Source organism: Magnolia sinica, chromosome 2 (genome assembly GCF_029962835.1).
Source record: "Magnolia sinica isolate HGM2019 chromosome 2, MsV1, whole genome shotgun sequence".
NCBI classification, from domain to species: Eukaryota; Viridiplantae; Streptophyta; class Magnoliopsida; order Magnoliales; family Magnoliaceae; genus Magnolia; species Magnolia sinica.
Window position 1 is genome coordinate 120,745,095 of NC_080574.1, and position 24,182 is coordinate 120,769,276.

At 41.8% G+C, this 24,182-nt stretch overlaps 2 protein-coding genes across 2 annotated transcripts; one reads left to right on the forward strand and one right to left on the reverse strand.

The window, feature by feature from the left end:
• The first annotated feature begins 7,680 nt into the window (after positions 1-7,680).
• Positions 7,681-11,843, forward strand: LOC131230324 (ammonium transporter 3 member 1-like). Its single transcript, XM_058226185.1, has 3 exons — positions 7,681-8,778; positions 9,441-9,726; positions 11,136-11,843. Exons 1-3 carry the CDS (start codon positions 8,128-8,130, stop codon positions 11,660-11,662), a joined length of 1,464 nt encoding a protein of 487 aa, XP_058082168.1. The 5' UTR covers positions 7,681-8,127; the 3' UTR covers positions 11,663-11,843.
• Positions 11,844-16,828: 4,985 nt separating this feature from the next.
• LOC131237496 (G-type lectin S-receptor-like serine/threonine-protein kinase At1g34300) lies at positions 16,829-20,473 on the reverse strand. The gene has a single exon (XM_058235301.1). It carries the CDS (start codon positions 20,258-20,260, stop codon positions 17,771-17,773), a length of 2,490 nt encoding a protein of 829 aa, XP_058091284.1. The 5' UTR covers positions 20,261-20,473; the 3' UTR covers positions 16,829-17,770.
• Between the last annotated feature and the right edge of the window lie 3,709 nt (positions 20,474-24,182).

Sequence of the window (24,182 nt, forward strand, 5' to 3'; positions counted from 1 at the left end):
CGGAAACGGATTGATGTGTTTTGAAAGACTAAAAATAAGAAAGATCCAAAATTAATATAGGCCATACCACACGAAACAGTAAGGATTGAATGTATGGGGTTGACAGAAGTCTTGTATCAGAATGATATTTGTTCCTGAGATTTATCTCGTTGGTAATAACCCTATGAACGGTTTGGATGGCATACAAACATCATAGTCAGATCCAGGAAGGTTTCAACGGTGGACGTTTCCGTTCCCCCTTTTTCTTTTTGTATAGCGTACCAACAAGCCTGTAACAACTGTCAGAACAAGGGTGGATTCAAATTGAGTAAACACAACTTCAAGCCGACTAGGTAAGACTTAAGGCTTACGGATCTTTTTGTTTGAAAGGTTTCAAGACAACCGTCCTACAAATATGCATGTATCCTTATAAACCAAATTCTCTTCAGGATCAACCGATGCTTCCTCAGTCGAGGATTAATCTGTTTGGAAGAAATTTACCACAAATTGAGTGAAAGATACCTCGATTCAACACTGAGGTCTTGGTATCGATTCCCTAGTAGGGGTGGCTAACTGTGAATTGTGAACGGACAACGGGTGTACTAACAAGCTACAAAAATAAAATAAATAAATAAATAACCCACGAATTGCCATAATAGCCACTCATACGGCCAATAAGATCAAGATGCCTCAAAACTAGCCCTTGGCGCGTAGCACGTCCTAGGAGCCAAAGAGCCAAGGCGGCAACCTCCTATGCTATTGGCATCTTCTAAAGGTAACCTGATTCCACCATTACTTAACCCAGCCACTCAGGAGCATCGAGAGCCTGCTCCTGTACCTTAGATGGCATGTGATGATTTTCTTAATTTAATTCAAGAAGTTGTAATCCACCAACAAAGTTGTCATATGAACATACCAACTTATATATAGCAAACTTTATCTAGAATGGATCAATCGGTACTATGAGTTGTCGAAAGGCCACCGTCCCCTTGAGTTCACTTTGTTCTTAGGAGAGTGTGGTTAGTCGACCACTGAGTATACCAATTGCTTCACCATCCAATATGGTGAGCTATCAAACCAAAACTTCTTAAAGCTTCAGCTATTCAAAAATTTGTCACTGAAATGACATTTACATAGCATATTAATTCGTCACCTAACTCTAGTAACACATGGTTGAAAATGAAAAGTTCCATACACAATTCTTCATAACCGATCCAAAAGTATCCATGGCCGATCTATCTTGCTTAAGATAACTACCGAGTAAAACGGTTGATAAGTACATTACTCGTTTTAAAAAAAGGTAAGAAATCAATGTTTGCTCATCATGCTAGATGTCAAGTTTACTAAATTAGCTTAAGATAGCTTTGGATATCAAGTCGTGAAAAAAAATATTCAAAGGCATGTAATTTGAGGATCATTTTGATCTCTCCGTCCCACTTACTCACTACGAGTGGCTACTTTCATAAGAAAGCCAATGTAAATATTCCCCAATGAGGACTTATAACAAGGACCATAGTTGGAGTTAGAGACGGCAGAGGTCATGGATAGAAAGTCATTCATCTGCCAATTTCTAACTAAGATTGATACGGTTGCTCCATCAAGCCAAAATACGTGGAAAAATATGTTTGAAGTCGGCAAAACATATCCTTTTTACATACTCATGTTGACGAGATCTTCGATCATTTATTAGAAGGGAAAATTATTAAGGTTCCAACAAATTAGAGAATTCTCTTGATGAAAGAACTTAAAAAGATCTAATACCGTAAGTGATATGGCACACGTTCTCACTCCATTGCATGGTTTTAAAGAACATTGTACAGGCCAACATTGACATAGGATTGCTCAAATTTCCCAAGAAAGAATATGGTGATTGGCACTAAGCCGCTTTCACACGTGAGCGTCCACATCAAAGGTTGGCTTCTAATTATGAATGGCCCACATCCAAGCTGGCCCTTATGATGGACGACCCACATTGATGGTGGGGTCCACATAATGGACAATATATATCAAAGATGGGCTCCATATGATGGGCAGTGAATATTGAAGATGGGCCCCACATGATGGATAATCCATATTAAAGTGAGCCCCACAAGGAAAGTTCGCATCAAAGGTCAGCTCCCAATGATGAATGGCCCACATTCAAGGGCATATAATGGATTGCCCACTTCAAAGTTGGGCGACGGTCCACATTAAAGGTGGGCCATTCATGATGCACGACCCACACCTAATGTCCAACATTATGGACGATCTAAATCCAAGATGGCCCACTGTGATGTCCGCGATAGATCCCCTCGGTCCATCAGTTTTACAATTTCACAACAGGACAAGATCCCAAAAATGAGGCAATTCAAAAACAACAGTGGGCCACACGAGAGGAAACAGTGAGAGTGGAAAACCACTGCTGAAACCTTCACATCATACTTGCGGAGCCTCCGCACGCACACGCACCCGGCGCGGCTTGAGTGGGAGGTGGATGGGATCCCTTACCGTGGGGCCCACCATGATATATTTTCCTTATATCCACGCCGTTCATTCGTTTTGAAAATTTATTTTAGTGCAAGATCCCAAAAATGAAGTAGATCTAAGCCTCGGGTGAGCCATAACACAGGAAACAGTAGTAATCAACCATTAAAAACTTCGCATGGGCTAACGAAAGTTTTTGATGAAGCTGATATTTGTGTGATCTTTGTGACCTTATCAACGTGTTGGATGTCAAGTAAACATTCCGGTAGCCCCAACGAAGTTTTAAATGGTGGAGATTCATATGGTATGGTCCACCTAAGATTTGTATTTACTTTATTTTTGGGATCATTCCTTAAATTTAGGGCTGAAAGTTGGGCAGGTTCAACCCGACTGACCCATGACCGACTCGACAATGGGTTGGGTTTGGGCAAGATGTATAGGGTTTGGTATCATGCTTGGGCCATACAAACACCAACTCGAAAAAACTTGGGTTGGGCTTGGGTTAAGGTCTCGGGTTGCCCAATCCAACCTGAACCCGATTAATATATAAGTTTCTTATAAATTAATTATAATTAAGTACGATCATCTATGTTGAAGGCGCATGAAGTTCCAATGTCGTCAAGTTTCATTAGTCCATGTCATTTCCTTCTGATGACTCAAGTTAACAAGATACACTGAATTTCTCTCCCAATGGATTGCTTAGTACACAATACAACTTTTAAAAAAGTAATTATCCTATATTTTAACTTGTTTGTTTAGAAAAAATATTCTTTATGATAAATAACTACACATATGATTAATAAAATTATAAGTATAAAAAATAAAATTTGTATTAAATATATAATAAACTAATGTAATAATGAAAATATTAAGATATATCTTCCTGGCCAACCCTACCGAACCGGCTTGGGTTAGGCTTGGGCTAAGAATTTCCAACCCGAGGTTGGGTTGGGTTAGGGTTGAGGTATAGGAACCTTGGGTTGGGCTAGGGTTGAGCACCAACCCGACCCAACCCGCCTGACTTTCAACCCTAGTTAAATTGAGCGGTCAAAACGGATGGACAGTGTGGATGTAAGGATTATACATTACAATGGGCTCCACAGAGATACACCTGAAACTTGTATTTGCTTCATTTTCGGTTTCATGCTCTAAAATGAGCTGGGAAATTGGATAGACGGCGTAGATTTACAGTAAATACATCTAGGTGGGCCCCACGTTCAGGGCTTCACCCACATTGCTGGCAGCCAAGTCGCGCTCCTCTCTTTCGTTACACCCACAATGCCCTGACCGTGATATATCTGTTGTATATCCACGCCGTCCATCCCTTATTTTAGATTATTTTAGGTCGTAGTCCGAAAGATGAAGCAGATCTGAATATCAGGTGGACCACACCAAAGGCAATTAAACGCCTATCATTAAAAACTCCGTAGGGCCTATTGTAATGTTTATTTGCCATCCAATCTATTGATAAGGTGGCACAGACCTGAATGAAGTGAAACCATAAAAAACAGTTTGATACAAAACTTGTGTCCTTAAGAAGTTTTTAATGGTGAGAATTTAATCCATACTGTGTGGTCTACCTGAGATTTAGATCTGCTTCATTTTTGACATGGTGACCTAAAATGATCTGGTAAAATGGATGGACGGCGTGGATATACACACACAAAAAAAAAAAAAAAAAAAAAAGAGATCGCCCCCTATGGTCAGCCTGCTTGGCTGTTACACCTGCGTCAGGCAATCCGCGCCCCCTCACCAGTACCGCAACCGGACTCAGCTTCCGTACTTACCCCTCCCGTACCAAGTTCGGTACCAGTCAGTTCTGTGGGCCCCACTATGACATATATATTTTATCCACACCGTTCATACATTTTTCCAGCTCATTATGATTTTAATACCAAACTTTAGGTATATCCAAATCTCAGGTGGGCCACACCACATGAAACAGCTGTGATTGAGTACCCACCATTAGGAAATAACTTCCTAGGCTTAACTGTATTGTTTATTTCCCATCCACCCCGTTGATAAGGTCACACAGACCTGGTTGAAGGGAAAACACAAATATGTGATTGATCCAAAACTTTTATGGCCCCCAATGAGTTTTTAACGGCCTGATGCGAGTGGATAAAACACATACATCACGATGGGTTACCTTCCCAGTACCGAGCTCATTACTGTTCAGTGCTGTGTGGGCCTCACCATGACGTATGTGTTTTGTCTCTTATTCCAAAATGAGCTTTCAAAATGAATGGACGGCATGGATAAAACACATATAGCATTGTGGGCCCACATAGCTTTTCCACCGTTGATCGGTTCCCCAGGGGTCACTGGCGAATCCGAGTCCTTGATTCCCTTTTATGTGATTCAACCTGCATGAATTTTGACCTTGCCTACGTTAAGAGGGCCTTTTGCCTGATGAATGGCCTGGATCTCACAATCACGACCATATTGGCATATATGCCATGAAGCCCCTGGTCCATCACCACGAAGGTGGTAAACTTGGCATTGGCCATCTGTCAGACTATTTTCATCTTGACTGTCCATTTATAGTGGCCACCATGCCCCATCAAACTGGTGGAGCCATCCTCACCATCCAATCCGTGGCTTTTAAATGGACACCTACAAACGAAATGGTCTACAGTTTACTTTTCCAATTAAACGGGTAGAGCTGAACGGTTAGGATCATCCGGACCATCCAAACCGCGGGTCCCGCTCTGCAAGGAGTATTGGTCGAAAACCAGATTGATCAGATAAACCTGAAAATCATTTGGTGGCGCCATCAGATGGTCGGTTTAAATAAAAATACCTACAGTCCAAATTTGAAGGAAAAAATTGGACGGTTAGGATCATCAGATTAGTATGATTCTTTTACATAAGCACCATCAGAGTGTTGATGATTGGACGTTCAGGATCTAGGCACGTTTATGCCACTTATGTAGTATGACCCACCATCCTCTGCCCGAGGATGAAATGAATCCGCAGATTTCCAAGGTTCTTTGCATGTTGACGTAGATACTCTGGCAAACTGTTGCTGAGCTGGCGTAGTTACTCTCTCTGGCGTAGTCACAAAAGAGGAAAGAGAATAATGATTTAATACTCCGGCGGAGTATGCTGAATGATACACAGGTACTTTGAAATTACTTAGGAATTGCATACATTGGATATAAGTCAAATGAACTGTCCACATTTTTTTTTTCAGTTTGGATGTATCATGAACCAAAATTTAAACTTATATGATTACTTGAGTATCGGATTGATGGACATTTATTGAACGGCTAGAATTGGGAAAAAATAAAATCCAATGGTCCCATTTCAATAAATAAGTGTCCATGAATCAGAAATTAATTGTTCAAACAATCTGATTCTGGGATTGTGACTTAATCAACAGTGGCTTCCACAATTTAGTCATTTCAATTTGAATTAATATATGCCACGTGTGTAATTTCTGATGCCTGCGTACCAAGCGTCATACGCTGCCGAGTATATAATGGTCAGCGCGGAAGCGCATTGACTGTGACCATGGATATATTCCATTTCCCGGGGCTGCGTGGGGCCCGAAGAGATATCCGTGAAGAATCCGGAAACGGATTGGCTACTCCCCCTGACACCAGCCACGGAGCCGGTGGTCGGTGCACTGTGGGCCCCACCATGATGTATGTGTTTCATCCATTCCGTTCATCCATTTTAAAATATCATTTTATATCTTCATCCGAAAAATGAGAGGGATATAAATCTCAAATGGATCACACCACAGGAAAAAAAATAGTGATTGGATATCCATCATTTAAATCCTCCTAAGGCCCGATGTACTGTTTATTTGAAATCCAATCCGTTTATTAGGTCATAAAGACCCAGATGAAAGGAGAAAACAAAGATCAACTTGATCCAATACTTTTATGGCCCCAAAAAGTTTTTAACGGTCGAAGTTCATTCAACACTGTTTCCTGTAATGTGGTCCACTTGAGATTGGGATATACCTCATTTTTTGTGTATTATCATAAATTGATCTAGAAAAATAGATAGACGGAATGGAAGACACGCATACATCATGATGGGTCCACAGAGCACCGACCACCAGCTCTGGGGCTGATGTCATGGGGAGTAGCCAATCCGTTTCCGAAGAATCCACTCCGTCCATGTGTTTTGAAAGACTAAAAATAAGAAAGATCCAAAATTAATATAGGCCATACCACACGAAACAGTAAGGATTGAATGTATGGGGTTGACAGAAGTCTTGTATCAGAATGATATTTGTTCCTGAGATTTATCTCGTTGGTAATAACCCTATGAACGGTTTGGATGGCATACAAACATCATAGTCAGATCCAGGAAGGTTTCAACGGTGGACGTTTCCGTTCCCCCTTTTTCTTTTTGTATGGCCCTCCTTAGTTTAGGATCTGCCTGATTTTTATATTCCCGTACTAAAAAGGCCTTTAAAAACAGATGGACGGAGCAGATTTGTCACGGACATCTCTGTGGACCCCACACAACTCCGGGCAGAGGATTATCTGTGTGCCCCCGGGTCACAGGCAATCCCTTCCGTCACTGTCCGATCAAGATTCATCGCAAGAAAGTGGAAGCTAGTGGTCCACCTCCAATCATCCACAACGGACCACTCACGGCTGAAACACCAAAGTGGGGCCCACTTAAAGAGTTTCAGGGGCAATTCGGTCAATCCAAGAAAATCTGCACCTCCTTAAAGAAACTACTTTAAAAAACTAACGCGCAGGATCCTCTCGTTCAGATGCAAAGATTCTGAGGACTCCTTTTGCATGACTTGGGCGCCCGAGGAATTAAACCATCCTCGACCCAATTATTTCAATTTATGTAAGTGGGGCCCATGCTTCGATATCCAGTAATCCAAACCATTGATCTGATGAGATGCGTATCTGATGATGTATTTCTATAAAATCTCCAATATTGGATGCTTGTAAACCCCTATATCACTGGGCCATTAAACAATGGTTAGTTATACGGTTTAAAAAATTAAAAGAAAAAAGTGTTGAAAAATTCCAAAACGAGAGTTTTTATTTTTCAAGTCCCCCATCCACACTATGGTGGCCCATCATATAAACGGTTTGGATATTGAAACACGAGGATAGATCCAACGGCTGTTGTAGCAACATCTACGTAGGCCGGACGTATCTATAAGTTGGAATCTACGGACCTTTCACCAAATAATAACCGAAGATCCCAATCTCTCTCCTATCTACAACAATTTCTTGTTGGGGTAGTTTTGCCCCCACAACTCTCTATAGTCGATCCCTCCCTACTACTATAAATAATATTCTCCATCTTCCCCTCCCTATTACTACTACACCCAATTCACCTACAACCAATCTAGCGATCTACTATTAAGTAATTTTCTCCTTCTTCCCCTCCCTATTACTACTACTACACCCAATTCACCTACAAGCAATCTAGTGATCTACTATTAAGTAATTTTCTCCATCTTCCCCTCCCTATTACTATTACTACACCCAATTCACCTACAACCAATATAGTGATCTACTATAAGTAATATTCTCCATCTTCCCCTCCCTATTACTACTACTACACCCAATTCACCTACAACCAATATAGTGATCTACTATAAGTAATTTTCTCCATCTTCCCCTCCCTACTACTACCACATCCAATTCACCTATAACCAATATTTTGTTGTGGTAGTTTGTAACACAGTCTTGCATGGCTAGTGTGGTCCCTGTGGCCTACCAAGGCAACACATCGGCAGCGGTCGCCGATTGGCTCAACAAAGGCGATAACGCATGGCAGATGATCTCAGCCACTCTAGTGGGCCTCCAGAGTGTCCCGGGCCTTGTGATCCTCTACGGTAGCATCGTCAAGAAGAAGTGGGCCGTCAATTCGGCTTTCATGGCCCTCTACGCCTTTGCGGCGGTGTGGATATGCTGGGTCACATGGGCCTACAAGATGTCGTTCGGCGACCGGCTCCTTCCCTTCTGGGGCAAGGCCGGGCCTGCCTTGGGCCAGAAGTTCCTCATCAAGCAGGCTGCGCTGCCCGCAACGACACATTACTACCAGAACGGGGACGTCGAGACGGCGATGATCACACCGTACTATCCAATGGCCTCAATGGTCTACTTCCAATGCGTCTTCGCGGCGATCACACTGATTCTGCTGGCGGGCTCGCTGTTGGGGAGGATGAACATTAAGGCCTGGATGCTCTTCGTGCCGCTGTGGCTCACATTCTCTTACACAGTCGGAGCGTTCAGTATATGGGGCGGCGGGTTCCTGTTCCATTGGGGTGTGATCGACTACTCAGGTGGCTATGTTATTCATCTCTCTTCGGGAATTGCCGGATTCGTTGCGGCCTATTGGGTTAGTATAGTTGGTAACAAAATTCATGTGGATGGTACTTAAATTTCATATAGTATCGATCCTAATTAGTAAAAATTTTCATGATTTTTTTGGTGGTTGTCAATCGGACGGTAATGATTGGATTTGTTGTGGCCTAATGAATTTTATAATTAGCAAACAAAGTTCATATGTATGTTACTTAATTTCACATGGTGTCCATTGTAATTAGTAACAATTTCATGTATTATCTTTTATAGGTTTTAGTCAAATTACAATTTGGAGTGTTTGTGTTCGATATCGATGATTGGATTTGTCGTGGCTTATCGGGTTTTGTAATTAGTAACAAAATTTCATGAAGTATCTATTGTAATTAGTATAAATTTCATTTGTTATCTTTTATAGTTTTTAGTAAAATTGCAACTCAGGGTATTTGTGATTGTTTCCGATGATCAAGATTCGTCGTTGTCGCATATTTCATGTGTTATCTTTTATGGATTTTAATCAAATTGCAATTTGGGGTGTTTGTTTTGTTATCGAAGCGGGATTAGTATAAGTACTAACAAGGGTGGTACTTAATTTCACTGTATGAAATATGAATTGTTACTTGTACATAATCTTATGTGCCATTATTGCTATTTTCATATCTAATTGTGATTTGGGTGTGTTTGTGTTGGTCATGGTAGGTGGGCCCGCGGTCGACCAAGGATCGAGAACGGTTCCCGCCGAACAATGTTCTACTGATGTTAGCAGGCGCCGGGCTGCTGTGGATGGGTTGGGCTGGTTTCAATGGTGGGGATCCTTACTCGGCCAACATCGACTCTTCGATGGCGATCTTGAACACAAATATATGCGCTGCAGCGAGCCTTCTGGTGTGGACATGTTTGGATGTCATCTTCTTCAAAAAACCGTCGGTGATCGGCGCAGTCCAAGGAATGATCACAGGGCTGGTGTGCATCACCCCTGGTGCAGGTAAATTTCAATACTAAAAATGGTGTAAGAATATATATATATATATATATATATATATATATATATATATATATATATATATATATATATGGTATAAAATATTATTATACAGAAACAATATGACATCCTATGATTTAATATGTATTTATATGTATAAAAGTATTAATTTAGTTAGATTAGTCTTTTGAATATTTTTATATACATAGATTAGTTATTCCAGTTTCCATGGATTGTGCAGCTGAGATATCTCCCTTTGATTCTAAGAGAGCTTTGAGTTTGTATGAGTGGGCCCATGGATGAATATTCGTATCTGTTAATTTGATGGGCCCCACCTGGTTGGGTAGTCAATAGGGCCAGGCCTTGGCTGAGCAAAACAAAAAACCAAGATATGTTTCAATATCCTGATATTAAAATACAGCCCCCAGAGTACCATTGTAGATGGGCCTAGCAACAAGCTGGAAAAATCCTAGCCATTGGATCTTTGACCCTTTTGAATGTAGATAACAGTATTTCTTCTTTAATTCTCCTTGCTGGATACTTGTCCAAGGGTTCTGATTTTCCTATCTTGGAGAGTTTTGGTGCATGGGCCATCTACAGTGGGGGCCAATTTAATCCACTGATAATGGGCCCCACTTGTTCAAATTATTAAACTTTTGAAATAATGTCCCAATTGATTTGCCTAAATATTGGACAACTTTTTAAGTCTATGATCATGGCCCAACAATGGTGGTGCCCACTATGTGGATGATTAGGAAGGTCCAACCATTCAGCTATGTGGGCCCCATCCAGCCCATTAAAATTTAAAAATGACCACCATCTCCCAGTATCATGTATGTATACCAGGGGTGCACATGGAACTGGTAGAACCGGTAAACAAGACTGGAATCGACCAGCACGGTTTGGTTCGGTTCTGAAGTGTATTAGTTCAGGTTCTGAAAATTAAAGAATCGGTTAGTTCGTTTTGCTTTTCAGTTTAGGGTTCTGTGGAACCGGACCGTGAACCAGACCGTAAAACCAAACCAGGAACCAGACCCCCTTGGTCAATAAATATTTAATTTTTTTAACTTAAAAATCTAGACCATTCATCAAATAGATCACAACACGAATATCCGTGAAAATTTTCAGTAGAGGAGCTTGGGTTGGATTATAAAAAAACTATGCAATTGGGTTAGATTAAAAAAATAAACCATGCAATTGGGCTGAATTATAAAATGCCCAGAACCGTAGAACTGAACCGGAACCGAACCGGTTTTTTACAGTCGGGTTCCAATTCGGTTCTAAGGTGCAAACAATCCGGTTCCAGTTCTAGTTTTCTTGGAACCATCAGGAACGGTTCGGTTCCAATTTCACCCCAAAACCAGACCAAAACGAACCATGTGCACCCCTAATGTATGTTACATCCTTTTCAGGCCTTGTTCAAGGGTGGGCCGCTATGATCATGGGCATCCTCTCAGGCAGCATCCCATGGTTTACGATGATGATCGTTCATAAGCGATGGACCGTCCTTCAGAAGGTGGACGACACGCTCGGAGTCTTCCACACGCACGCAGTAGCAGGTTTCTTAGGTGGGGCTACAACGGGCCTTTTCGCCGAGCCAGAGCTATGTGCACTCTTCTTGCCTGTGACTAACACAAGGGGTGGGTTTTATGGAGGGAGTGGTGGGGTCCAGTTCTTCAAACAGATAATTGGGGCTGGTTTCATCATTGGTTGGAACATCGTGGCCACAAGTATCATCTGCTTGATAATACGGACGGTTATCCCGCTGCGGATGGCTGAGGAGCAGCTAATGGTCGGTGATGATGCGGTGCATGGAGAGGAAGCGTATGCATTGTGGGGTGATGGTGAGACGTATGATGTATCGAAGCATGGATGGTATTCTGATGATACATTGCATGGTCATGACAAGATCTCTAGTGGGTTCACTCAGAATGTGTAGTGGTGAAGGTTAAGGTGCGTCTGTTTGAAGGGTTGATACATGGAGCTTTTGTATATACAGTTGAAGGTTTTGTTTTTTGCATTGGAGGGGATGGGATTTGATTTTTTTAAGGAAACTGAAATGAAAGGTTTGGATTACAGAATTTTGTTATGATCATGAAACCGTATGGTCTACATTTATCAGAAGTGGGCATATAATTCGTCCTTGTTCAATGCCCTTGGACATGTTACACTTCGTTGTAAAAACAAATTTCGCAATTGGAGACTGAATCGGGATCCAAGTTTCTTTTGACCATCGATTGATGTGCTCCATACTCATGCCATTTGTATAAGGGTAGAGGTTAGCTTTCACAACCATTTCTCAATCAAAATGAAAGATTAATACAAAAATAAAATATAAACTACACTAAATAGGATCGATTTTATTAATGACTTGGCCGTGTTACAACCAGCATGCTTTACAACTATATAAAATAAAAATAAGAATAAATAAAAGTGAGAAGTAAAATAAGTACATGATGTGCTTGTTGGAATAAATAATCAAGGCAAGTGATCAGCAGGATACAATCGGAGTATGAACAACTAAATCGAAACTCAAATGAACATGATGATTTAGCAACTTAAGGTCGCAGATATTTAGCTTACTCTTAAGATAAATGTACCCCAACAAGAGCCACTAAGTAGTAGCAAACTAGACTAGGAAAAGTAAGATGGGCCTCAAGCTCTTCTTCTTATGCTCCTTTTATTGCTTTCTCGAGGTGGTGAGAGCCCTTTGTTGGGCTTTTAGATCCTTTAGTGGGCTTTTAAATCCTTCTTAGCAAATCTAGACTTGCCTAGAAAGAAAGAGTTCAGGACATACTGACTTTTCCAATCTTCTTTCATAGTTGATCCTTCATGGAGATGTTCATGGCCACTAAAGATTAGGCTTGCAACCCTCAAGGGCTAGCCCTAGACCAATCATGGCCAGTCAACATTTCTATTGAACGTAAACACTAATGGTTTGAATATCCCCCACATTGAAACATTATTGAAACAACGTATCAAATGTGCAGGATATCTAGGATGTACAAAAGGTGGGCCCCACCGTGATGTGAAAATCACACCGTTTCATTGATGAGGTGGACCACACATGTTTGGTCAGATCAATGGCTGTCCATTGATTATGATATTGTGGAGAATGTGATGAGTGGAGTGGATCACCTGATATTGGTGCCAGGTGGTCATCACAATTAGGGGTGGCTCAACATTCTTGGGGGCCTTAGGCAAGTCATAAAAATGAGGCTTTTTAGTTTAGAAAAATGAAGTTAGAGTTTAATTTACAAAAACGACGTTAGAATTTAATTTTTTGAGAACTTAATTAGCAATAAAGTAGTAGTTGTGGTCCTAGGTTTGAGGAGAAGAATTTATTAGGAATGATGCTATTATTTTGAAAAGAGATGATAGAGTTAGACTGTTATTATTGATAGTGTTAGTTTTTAGGATTTGTTTTTTATTTTCAATTTTAAATTTATAAACTAATTTTTAGATATTCTTATTTTGTAGGCCCTTCAATAAGTTTTATTTCAAAAAAATTTAGGCTTTTTTTGTTCTTCTTAATTTTAATTTTGCTATAATATAGGACCAGGACCTTCATAATTAGGGAGCCTTAGGTGATTGCCTCACCTGCCTACCCCTTGGAGCCGCCCCTGATCACAATTAGACCCACCTATGAGTGGAGTGTTCAACGCGTTCTTAAGTTAAGGGCCGAAAAACATGGTAGAGTCGGACTGGGCCCGTTTGGATCTTAAGTTGCTTAAGATAAGCTACTTATGCCACAAGTAACTTGACTTACTTCCTACTTAATAATACAATCATGTATGGTAAACCATATACTTCTCCTCTCTTTCGTCTCTCATTATTAAAGCCAGGCATCGAGTTGAGTTGGACAGAGTTAGGGCTGACTCGACTTGATCTCGTTTTGAAATAGGTCTGACCCAAACTCAATCTAACTCGATACAGAGTCTAGCATGCCTGACTCGATCCTAGTCCGGTCCGGCCTGGACTGATCTAGATCGAGTCCAATCCGGTTAGAAGTACCGAGTCGAGCTGAGTTGGCATCGAGTCGGATTGAGAGATGAGGGAGGGAGAAACTGAGAGAGTGGAGAGGAGAGAGAGGAGGAGGAGGAGGAAGGTGATGGTGGTGGGTGGTTGTCGGGCTTTGAAGATGAGGAGGATGGGGGAGGGAGTGAGAGAGAGAGAGGTCGGGCTTGGAAGATGAGGAGGATGAGGGAGGGAGAGAGAAATTTTGGGATCGGGTCGGAGTAGGGTACAGCTAGTAGGGTCAGAGAGTCGAGTTTCGAATCAAGTCAGGTTTCAAATCGAGTCGGGTCTAATTGGATCGAGTTTCGGTCGAGTCGGGTTGATTTACTAGGTAACTCGAACTCGATTCCATTTGAGTTCGGATCGGGCGAAGCCTACTCGGTTCGGACCGACTCACCCATTCGGCTCAGGTCGAGTCGGACAAGTCGAGTTAGCCAAATTGAGTCGTCCGGTGCCCACCTCTACTCGTGACGCCTCTTTTCAATAACTTATGAAAAGTAGAAAATCTATAATAATAAAAATTAATTAAAGTAACTAAGTACTTTTAAATTAAAAAAATTACTTATAATTAATCATAGACCAGGCTTACTTATCTGAAGTAAGTCACTTATCTACTGCTATACGTACAAAAAGTAACTTATTTGGTGGTATCAAAACATGCCCTTATTGTCCGGCTTGGCTAGGCCATAAGCAGGCCTGATCCTGGCCAAATCCAGGCCAAGGCCAAGTCCCAAAATCATGGAGCAAAAATATAGGTCCGAACCATACTCAAATTGACCCTAAAAGCAAGATGGGCCAGTTCTGTCAAGAACAGCTCTACATGGACCTTTCATTCGGACTCGGATTCGGTAGTGACCCTCCAGTACCAAGGTCGGTACTGGTCAGTGCTATGTAAGCCTGACCATGATTTATGTGTTTTATCCACGCCATCCATTCATTTTTCCAGCTCATTTTAGAGAATTAGGCCAAAAATGAGGCAGATCCAAATCTCGAGTGGACCACACCACAAGAAACAAGGGTGATTGAACGTCCACTGTTCAATACTTCTTGGGGGTCATAAGTTTTAGATCAAGCTGATATTTGTGTTTTCCCTTCATCTAAAAAATCATAGTAGATAATTCAATATGATAATCGGACTGATTTAGTTTCTCTACACAATCTTGACCGTCCATTTTCTATTTTATCATCCCTTGTGTCATTTACAAGCTCTGGGGACGTCGCTAATATCTCCATAAACGTGGGGCGTTAGAAAACAATCCATATTTATTTATATATTTATAATAATAATATACAATTAAAAATTATTTTTTGACCTGCTAGGTCAATTTGCTAGGAGAGGATTAGGTGAGGCCTTTATCATGGGCTCCACCTTGATGTATATATTCTATACCCATATTGTCCATCCGTTTTGTTAGATGATTTTATAAGATGAGCCCAAAAATGAAAAAAAAATAAATAAATAAATAAATAAATAAATAAAATACAAATCTCATGTGGACCCATACTGTAGAAAATAGTGATGGAACGCCTGCCATTAAAAACTACCTAACACCCCCCTTAATGTTTCCACAATGTTTATTTGACATCCAGACATAAATCTAGATGAAGGGAAGAAAAAACATATATCAGCCTGATCCGAAACTAGTGGCCCATTAATGGTCAACCACCACTGTTCCTTATGATATGGCCCACCTGAGAATTAGAACTGCCTCATTTTTTGGATCATGCTCTAAAATGATATGGAAAAAGATGTAGAATAAATATATTAAGGTGGGCCCCAGGGTAAGGGCCACACCGTCTTGGGTGAGGCCAGGGTGCACCTAATCCGCTTTCCGATTCACTCTGAGTCCTGAGCCAACTCAGCCTAGTGATAGTCCGAGTCGGATTCCAAGTCTGGGTTTGTCAACTAAGGGTGATCCATCAATCATTTTCGACGATCCACTGACATTTTTCTACCATTTTTTAATACCATAGATATATTTAATTCAAGTGTGTATTCATTATTTTAATTAAGGGTTTAAATAGTGAATATTTTAATAATTAAATAATTTGCAAAATATCAGCCATTGACCAAAATAACAGCTTGACCGTAAAGCGATAGCAACCGTTCAGCAACCAAAACAGTCCCTATAGCATCGACCATTATTGCAATGAACATGGGTTCGGTGAAACCGGCGTTGTAACGCAGTTATAAAAAGACACCTACGACAAAATTCCGCTGACGGACAATGGGCTGGATCACTAAGCCAACCTACAATTTTAATGATCTGGATCGCTAATGGCTCGTTTGGATACCACCCAATAAGTAACTTTTTTAACTTATGTAAAGTAACTTGGTATCCAAACGCGCCCTAAACAGCATAAATGTAAATGACAGAAAAGTCTATGATGGTTAGGAGTGCTTGTTAGAAGTGTAAGGTTCTAAACACATGCATGTATATGATGATCCAATTCCATTCATTCATCATAAGGCTCCATAAATGGGCCATAGACCAAAAATTACTATGCTCGGAGAATCCTCACCGTTGAAAAAAATGTCATATAAAACAATACCAACTAGATTTTAGTGATTTTTGTGCACCATTTTTAAATGGTTAGGATTGTCTTGGCCTATGATACATTCATTGCCATTCTCATTCCCAATGAATGAATGGTTCAGACCATACACATTCCACAATCTGCGCCCATGCTTTGGTAATCCAAACGATTGTTCTCTTGCATCCTATAATGAATGGACCATATCCCAAAAATCAGTCTTTGGACCTTTTCGAGTCGAATGTGGACAATTGCTGAATTTATCTTCTTATCCATCTAATCAATGGGCCACAATCAAAAGGTTTCCAGGATATTTTTTTTTGACATGGTCTATCCACCCTGCGATGACCTAGATCAATGGTCTGGGTTGCAAAAGAATGGGCCCCACTCAAACAGCATCATCCTAAGTTTTATGGAGCATGCAAACAAAATGACTGCCAGTATGAAGATTATAGAGGAACATCCCAAGTTTTATGGAGCATGCAAATAAATTGACTGCCAGTAGGAAGATTATAGAGGAATTTTTAGCAGATAAGAACCCGGGGTGATGATATATTTGAATACAACAATCACCTTCACTAATCTCAGTTGAAATGAACTTGTACAACCTATTTGGATAGGAAAATGCATACATTCAATCCCAACAGAATTACAAATACAGTGTAACAACAACCAAATGCATATACATCATTGAAGATTCTGTTCTTGAAACCATATGAAAAACTAGCTAAGGACTAGCCTTAAATTTTAATTTTATTTGTTAAACTCCAGAATCTAAACATAAATGATCGCTTCGGGATCCCAAAACAACTTCCCTTCTAATCTTCCGCTGTTCTCTGCTTGTTGCCAAGGCCGCATATGGATTGGCAATCGATTCAAATTGCAACAATTGTGTTGTACCGAAGTAGAAGTGAATGGTTATGATGTATTTTGGATGACAGACGTCAAGAGGATATTCGAATCGCACGGTTAGTCATACATGCGTGTGGGATTGGGTCATCTGGTGGGCCACACATATATGAGGAAGATGGACGTTAGAAACAGAAGGGCCCACAATCTACACCCAACATACATGCACAGCCAACTCGTATGAGTGGACCACCTGATTGTTGGAGCAGGGCATGTTAATGGGACGCCCCACCTGATGAATGGCCCAGAACTCACACACATGAGCAACATTGGAATGTGAGATGCGAATCTCCTCATCTGTCTTCTCACCATGATCTTATCTTTCTCACAGTGTCTTTATTTCGATTCCAACAGGAAACAAATGTACAACTTGGAATCAGTTACCAAGTGGGACTAGCCCAGCTTTCCAAAATTCACATCGCTACAACTCAATTATCGCAATCTTAAATCAATCGCACATCCAAACATGGCCCAAGCGTTCAAAGATTCAAGAATGCTCCAAAGACTCCAAATCACTAATTGCACATACCTTACAAACATAAGCAAGATTAATCTCCACAAGAAAGCAATCAGCCAAGGTTCGAATTCACCCAAGGAGGGATGATGATGTCTTCTCAATGTTCCTCCCAGACAAAGACGAAGATCCCAAAGCCTGTAAGGATGAGCTGGAGGATGGGGCCGGGGCGGAAGCCGCAAAGGTCGAGAGAGCACTAACATTAGCACTGCCACTAGTGCTACTCAAAGACCCCTCCATGGCCTTCGGTGCCGGTGGCTTCTCAATGGTCATGATCCCTTCTAGCATCTGTACTACCTTCCCCATCGTCGGCCTTTGAGATGGCTGCTCCTGAATACACCAAAAGCTCACCTGAATCACCCTATCGAGCTGTTCGACATCTAGCTCCTCATCTGCAAGCCTTTTATCCACAATGCTTGTGATACTTCCCCGGTCAAATTCTTCATACGCCCAAACAGAGAACTTCTTCCGACCCGTGTCCCCCGACACATCGAAATTCCGCCGTCCACTCACAATCTCCAACAACACCATTCCATAGCTGTACACGTCAGACTTGGACGTGATGGGGAGATTTGCAAGCCATTCAGGGGCTAAGTACCCGCGGGTCCCTCTAACACTCGTCAAGGTCCGGTACCGATGATCTTTCGGATTTACGAGCTTTGCAAGGCCGAAATCTGAGACCTTGGCATTGTAATTCTCATCCAACAAGATGTTCTCTGGCTTTATGTCGCAATGAACAATGCAATCTCGGCACTCCTCGTGCAAGTACGTTATCCCCCTTGCGGTCCCAAGCGCTATGTTGAACCGGCTGCCCCAATCCAACTTCCCCAACGATTCGTCAGAGAAAAGGAAATTGTCGAGGGACCCATTCCGCATGAACTCGTAGACCAACAACCGGTGTCGGCCTTCAGAGCAGAACCCAATCAAACGCACCAGATTCAAATGGTGTGTGCTACTGATCGTCGCAACCTCCATCCGGAACTGCTTCTCCCCTTGCTCAATCCCTTCGAGCTGTTTAACCGCGACCACCGTCCGGTTCGCAAGGACACCACGATAGACAGCCCCGAATCCTCCAGCACCAAGCTTCTCTCGGAACCCTTTGGTCGCACGCTGAAGGTCTTTATACGAGAACTGAACCGGTGCACCAGAAGCATACTCAAGAAGTGCATATTGTGCTGACAGGGTGCCAAATTTGGGGCTGTTCCTACAGCAACACCACCAAAGCCCGAATTCCATGAAAACCAAGGCCAGGATGGTGCCCAATACTACGACCGCGACCACCCAGGCCCGCAGCTTCTTCGACGAGGCCAGTGTCTGGCCAGCTGCTGGCGGAGACTGGTTGGGTTGCGCCGGGGCACAGACCTTGACAAAAGAAGTGCTCGGGAGAGCTGGTGACTGGTAGCCGCTAACAAAATCCGAGACCTTCAAGAAACACAACCCTGAGCCATCGGATAACGAAGTGGATGCAACGCACGACCCACCCCCCAGGCAATTCAGCCGGCAGGCAGTAATTCCAACAAAAAAGACCTCGTTCGAGAGCTCAGGTGGGTACGTCAGGAATTGGGTGTGGCTCATTTCCAACATGGTTGAACTCCCTGGACAATCCGCAATCGCCTGCTTCCTCCTACACCCCATACGCTGATTGTTCGGATCCACAAACTCAAAATTCAAAGACGGGCAGCCGCACAGCGGCTCTGTATCATTATAACTACAAATACCCATGTTGCCACACCACCCGAAAACCTGGCACTGATCTAAGACAGCGGCCCACCGCGGGTTCTCAACCCCACTGCCCCTCACAGAGCTATAAGCCCTCAAATTTCCATCTGAGTCCAACCTCAGAAACCTCACAGTATCGCCGCCCTCACCATAATCACTGCTATATGCGATCGGGACAGAGCCCGGGAGAGAAAGATCATAGAGCCGTAGAATTCCGACCGATTGGAGGGTCAGGCTGGGCGATGTAAGGCTCCGATTGAACGTTGAGTTCAGGCCTTGATTCCAGTAAATTATGGAATTACCCCATTGAAGCGTTAGGTTTCCGGATTTCAAGAGATTAAATGAATAACGCCCAGATCGCAGAACCTTACCCATCGTGAAATTCTGGTCTTGTAAGATCGTGTCCGTTGGATTTTCAAAGGTGGACCAGACGGTCGTGGTTCCATTTTTGAGAACGAAGTTACCTGTGTCTTCAAGGGCGGCGGATGTGATCCCAAGGCCGGTGGTGTTGGATTGCCAGATGGTGGTACCAGAGCCGTTGATGAGGCGGAGATTGCCGTTGGAGAGGAATTCAAGGGCCCCACCTATGTCGACACGGGCATCGGCCCCACCGGCTTTCCAGATGGCGATGCCGCCGGAGTAGGAGATGGCGGCGATGAAGGACGAGTCTTCGGTCCGGTTGAGGAACTGGAAGGAGAAGGTCCCATTAGGGGACGGCCAGGATAAGCTGAGGTTGGTGGGGCGGAGGGTGGACCCCACTGAGATATCTTGAGAACGGAGAGTTGGGATGAGAGAGAAAAGGGGGAGGATGGTGAGGAGAAAAGAGATATAGTGGAATTGCATGTTTCGTTGTCGGTGTTCTGCTTGTTGTGGGTGTTGCTGTGGGAGAGTTATTAGAGAGAGGGTTTGAAGTGTAAGAAATGAAGGGATTAAGAGGGATGCTTGATTGTGGGTGTTTTGGTTGTTGCAGGTGTTATTTGGGTGTTTCGTTGTCGGTGTTCTGCTTGTTGTGGTTGTTGCTGTGGGAGAGATATTAGAAGGGTTAGAAATGAAGGGATTAGAGAGGGATGCTTGATTGTGGGTGTTTCGTTGTGGGCATTATTGTGGGAGGGGTAGAGAGCGTGGGAAAGAGGGTTTGGAAGAAATTGCGGTGGAAATGAAAGAGAAGACCGGGGATTATGTGGAATAATCACGAGCGATTACACTTTTTAAGACACTCGCCTCTCACACGTGGGAAAGATGGCACACATGTGATCAGATCTGTTCGTTAGATGGGTGAAACCGGTTGGATCCCTTGTGTTGAAAAGTATCAGATTACTGATGATCTGTACGTTTACGTTGAATATTGACCGTTGTTAATATCTATGACCGTCTATGTATTTCGTTGAATGATTCTCAGTATACCAGCACGTTTTCTAGATGGTGATCTACAGTGGGGCCCTTTTAATGAACAGCTTAGATCTTTCACACGTGTGGCACGTATATACGTAGGGGAGGCGAGTTCAAGAATGCACTCGCTCGAGTTGACTCAGAGAAATTTTGTATTAGCACCGGGAACTGCATACGCCGAACACAAGCGCCCCCACGTGGGGCTAGATTTTGCACGCTTTCGAGATCTGGAACGTTTATCATGCGGGCCCCACATAATTGAAATATTTTATTCGATTCAATCATCTGTTGTATCATAGATGAGTGGAGAATTAGACGGATGAAAAATGATATATGAAAATTATCATTTGACTTCTATCATTGGACATTTGAAGAAGAGATACGACCTCAAATTTATATCATGGCACATTAAATAATGGGCCTGCCTAATGGACGAATCAGATCGTCTCCATGTTTTCCATGTAAGTACGTGTTGGGTCCTTGGATTTGAGGGATTGCATCTGTAAATACAAATGTCATCTAAGGAAGACTTTAAAGGAGCGGGGGCTGCTGTTTTAAGACTCTTGCTATCTGTTCCAGTCGTAGCCTTTTGCACGCCATATACGGCAGGGATAGAGTTGTTATAATACATCATGATGTAGTAATTTGAATACATCGCAACTTTAGACTTTGGTCTTGTAGTCATAATTCAATGATCGGTGCCGTTTATATGATGGGACCCACATATATGGGATTTTCAGATGGAAAATAAAACTCTTCTATAGAGTATTATGAGACTCGAATCATTTGAATTTTTCCTTTGAAAATATACGGTCTATATATTCTTCAAACAATCAAAATTAGAAATTTTTTAATAATATTTTCTATATATATTCCATCTATTGTTAATCACATCATATGAACCGTTTGGATCATTTAAAAATACCTGATCCAATGGATAAACGCCCGACATGTTATATTATATTCAGTCGGGATATATTCTACCAAACCTTGCCAGAAAATAAAAGAGAAATTAACGACTGTGACCCCACCTTTTATCCAGCGGTTTTTCTGAGGCAATACAAACTTAGAATACGCAGTTGGACCTCCTCGTACGGAGTCGGAATTTCTGGACGAAAATACCCCTCCTCCTGACGGAAACGGATTCGGTACTCCCGCTACCTCCAGCGAATGGCGTACGGTCGGTGTTCCGTGAGCCCCACCATGATGTATGCTTTTCATCTATGCGTCCATATATTTTTCCACATCATTTTATGGTATGAGACCAAAAATGAGTTATATCCAAATCTCAAGTGTACCACGTTACAGAAAATAGTGTTGAATGAGCATCAACCACTAGAAACCATTAGAGGGCAATAAAATTTTTGGATGAACTTGATTTTTTTTTTTCCTTCATCTATTTCTGTCTGAACTAATCAACAGATTAGATGTCAATTAAACAGTTCATTGTTCCTTAGGAGAAATTTAATTGTCAATATCCAATCAATATTATCTTCTTGTTGTGTGGTCCACCTGAGATTTATATCCCTCTCATTTTTTGAAAGAAAGACTAAAATGAACTGAAAAAATGAATGAACAGAATGGATGAAACACACACATCATGGTGGGGCTCACAGACCACCGACCACAGCCATTGGGTGGTGGCAGGGTGAGTAGCCAATCCGTTTCCTTTCCTTAATATCTTACTCCCTTCTTTCACACCTGTTGCTTTCACTCCCTTCTCAAAATAACAGTCTTTCACTCCTTTTCAACGATAAACCGACGCACGGAGGTTATTCTTCTCATTTTCCTCATCGAATCTTAGTGAATCATGTAGATATCATCATTCTACATTTGCCATTTTCTTTCTTGGCTAGGGTTACGTGAAATCCCACGAAGTGGCTACATTTGCAATCCTTGAAAAGGTTGAAAATATTTCCTCACTCCAAAGCACCTCTCTTCAACTTACATTTGACCTGTACTACGGTAGTCGGTGGTACGGATGTTTTTAAAAAATGCTCAGCTCGTACAATTGCATTGCATGTGAAGTTCGGTCAATTCCATGAATTAGGCTTACTCAATTTCATGTGTTAGGCTTAGTTAATTTTATGTGTTGATCGGTCCAATCCATGTGGAACTCGCTCAATTCCATTTGAAGCTCACTCAATTCCATGTTAGAGCTCACTCGATCTCATGCTATGCTCGCTGAATTTCATGTTTACCCTGCTGAATTTCATGCTAGGATCGCTCAATTTAATGTTTGCCCAACTTAATTTCATGGTAGATAAGATAAAGTCAATTTAATGTTTGCCTCGATAAATTTCATGCCAGGAACACTCAATTTAATGTTTGCCCAGCTTAATTTCATGGTAGACAAGATAAGTTCAATTTAATGTTTGCCTCGATAAATTTTATGCTAGTATCGCTCAATTTAATATTTGCCCAGCTCAATTTCATGGTAGATAAGGTCAATTTAATGTTTGTCTTGATAAATTTCATGCTAGGATTGCTCAATTTAATGTTTGTCTGGCTCAATATCATGTTGTGCTCGCTCGATTTAATTTTTGCCCCACTCAATATCATGCTATGCCCGCTTGATTTAATGTTTGCCCCGTTGAATATCATGTTATGCTCGCTCGATTTAATGTTTGCCCCTCTGAATATCATACTATGCTCGCTCGATTTAGTGTTTGCCCAGCTCAATATCATGCTATGCTCGCTCGAAATATCATTCGCTCAGCTCAATATCATGTGACGCTCGCTCGATTTAATGTTTGCTTGCATAGCTGAATTTATAGTTTGTCCCGCTCAATTTTTTGTTTGCCTTGTTCAATTTCTAGTTTGCTCGGCTGATTTTTTGGATTTTCTTGTTGAATTTTGTAGTTTGCCCCACTCAATTTCTAGTTTGTCTTGCTCAATTTTCATGTTTGCCCCGCTGATTTTTTAGTTTACCCCGTTGAGTTTCATGTTTGCCCTGCTCAATTCCATGTTTTCCCAGATCAATTTCTAGTTTGCCCCGCTCATATTCTCAATGTATGAGCTCTGGTTGTTTATTTGATGCTAGGTCAATGAATTTATTGATGGACTTATTTGATGCTAGCTATGGTCAATTTAATCCAAGTTGATGCGCATGTGATAGGCTTAATCAATTTCATGCATTAGGCTTATTGAATTTTATGTGTTGATGGGGATTACATACACTCGATTTAATGTTTGCTTGCATGGCTTAATTTATAGTGTGCCCCACTTAATTCCATGCTATGCTCGTTGAATTCCATTTCGCTCAATTTCATGTTTGCCCTGCTGAATCTCATGCTTATCCCCCTCGCTGAATTTCATATTTGCCCTGCTCAATTTGTACGTTGTCTCGCTCATTTTTCTAGTTTGTCCCACTCAA

Excerpts from the sequence above, each read along its gene's own strand:
- LOC131230324 (XM_058226185.1), top strand. The coding sequence starts at position 8,128 with ATGGCTAGTGTGGTCCCTGTGGCCTACCAAGGCAACACATCGGCAGCG. Across the intron at positions 8,779-9,440 it reads GATTCGTTGCGGCCTATTGG|GTGGGCCCGCGGTCGACCAA; the intron begins GTTAGTATAGTT and ends TGGTCATGGTAG. Across the intron at positions 9,727-11,135 it reads GTGCATCACCCCTGGTGCAG|GCCTTGTTCAAGGGTGGGCC; the intron begins GTAAATTTCAAT and ends CATCCTTTTCAG.
- LOC131237496 (XM_058235301.1), bottom strand. The coding sequence starts at position 20,260 with ATGCAATTCCACTATATCTCTTTTCTCCTCACCATCCTCCCCCTTTTC.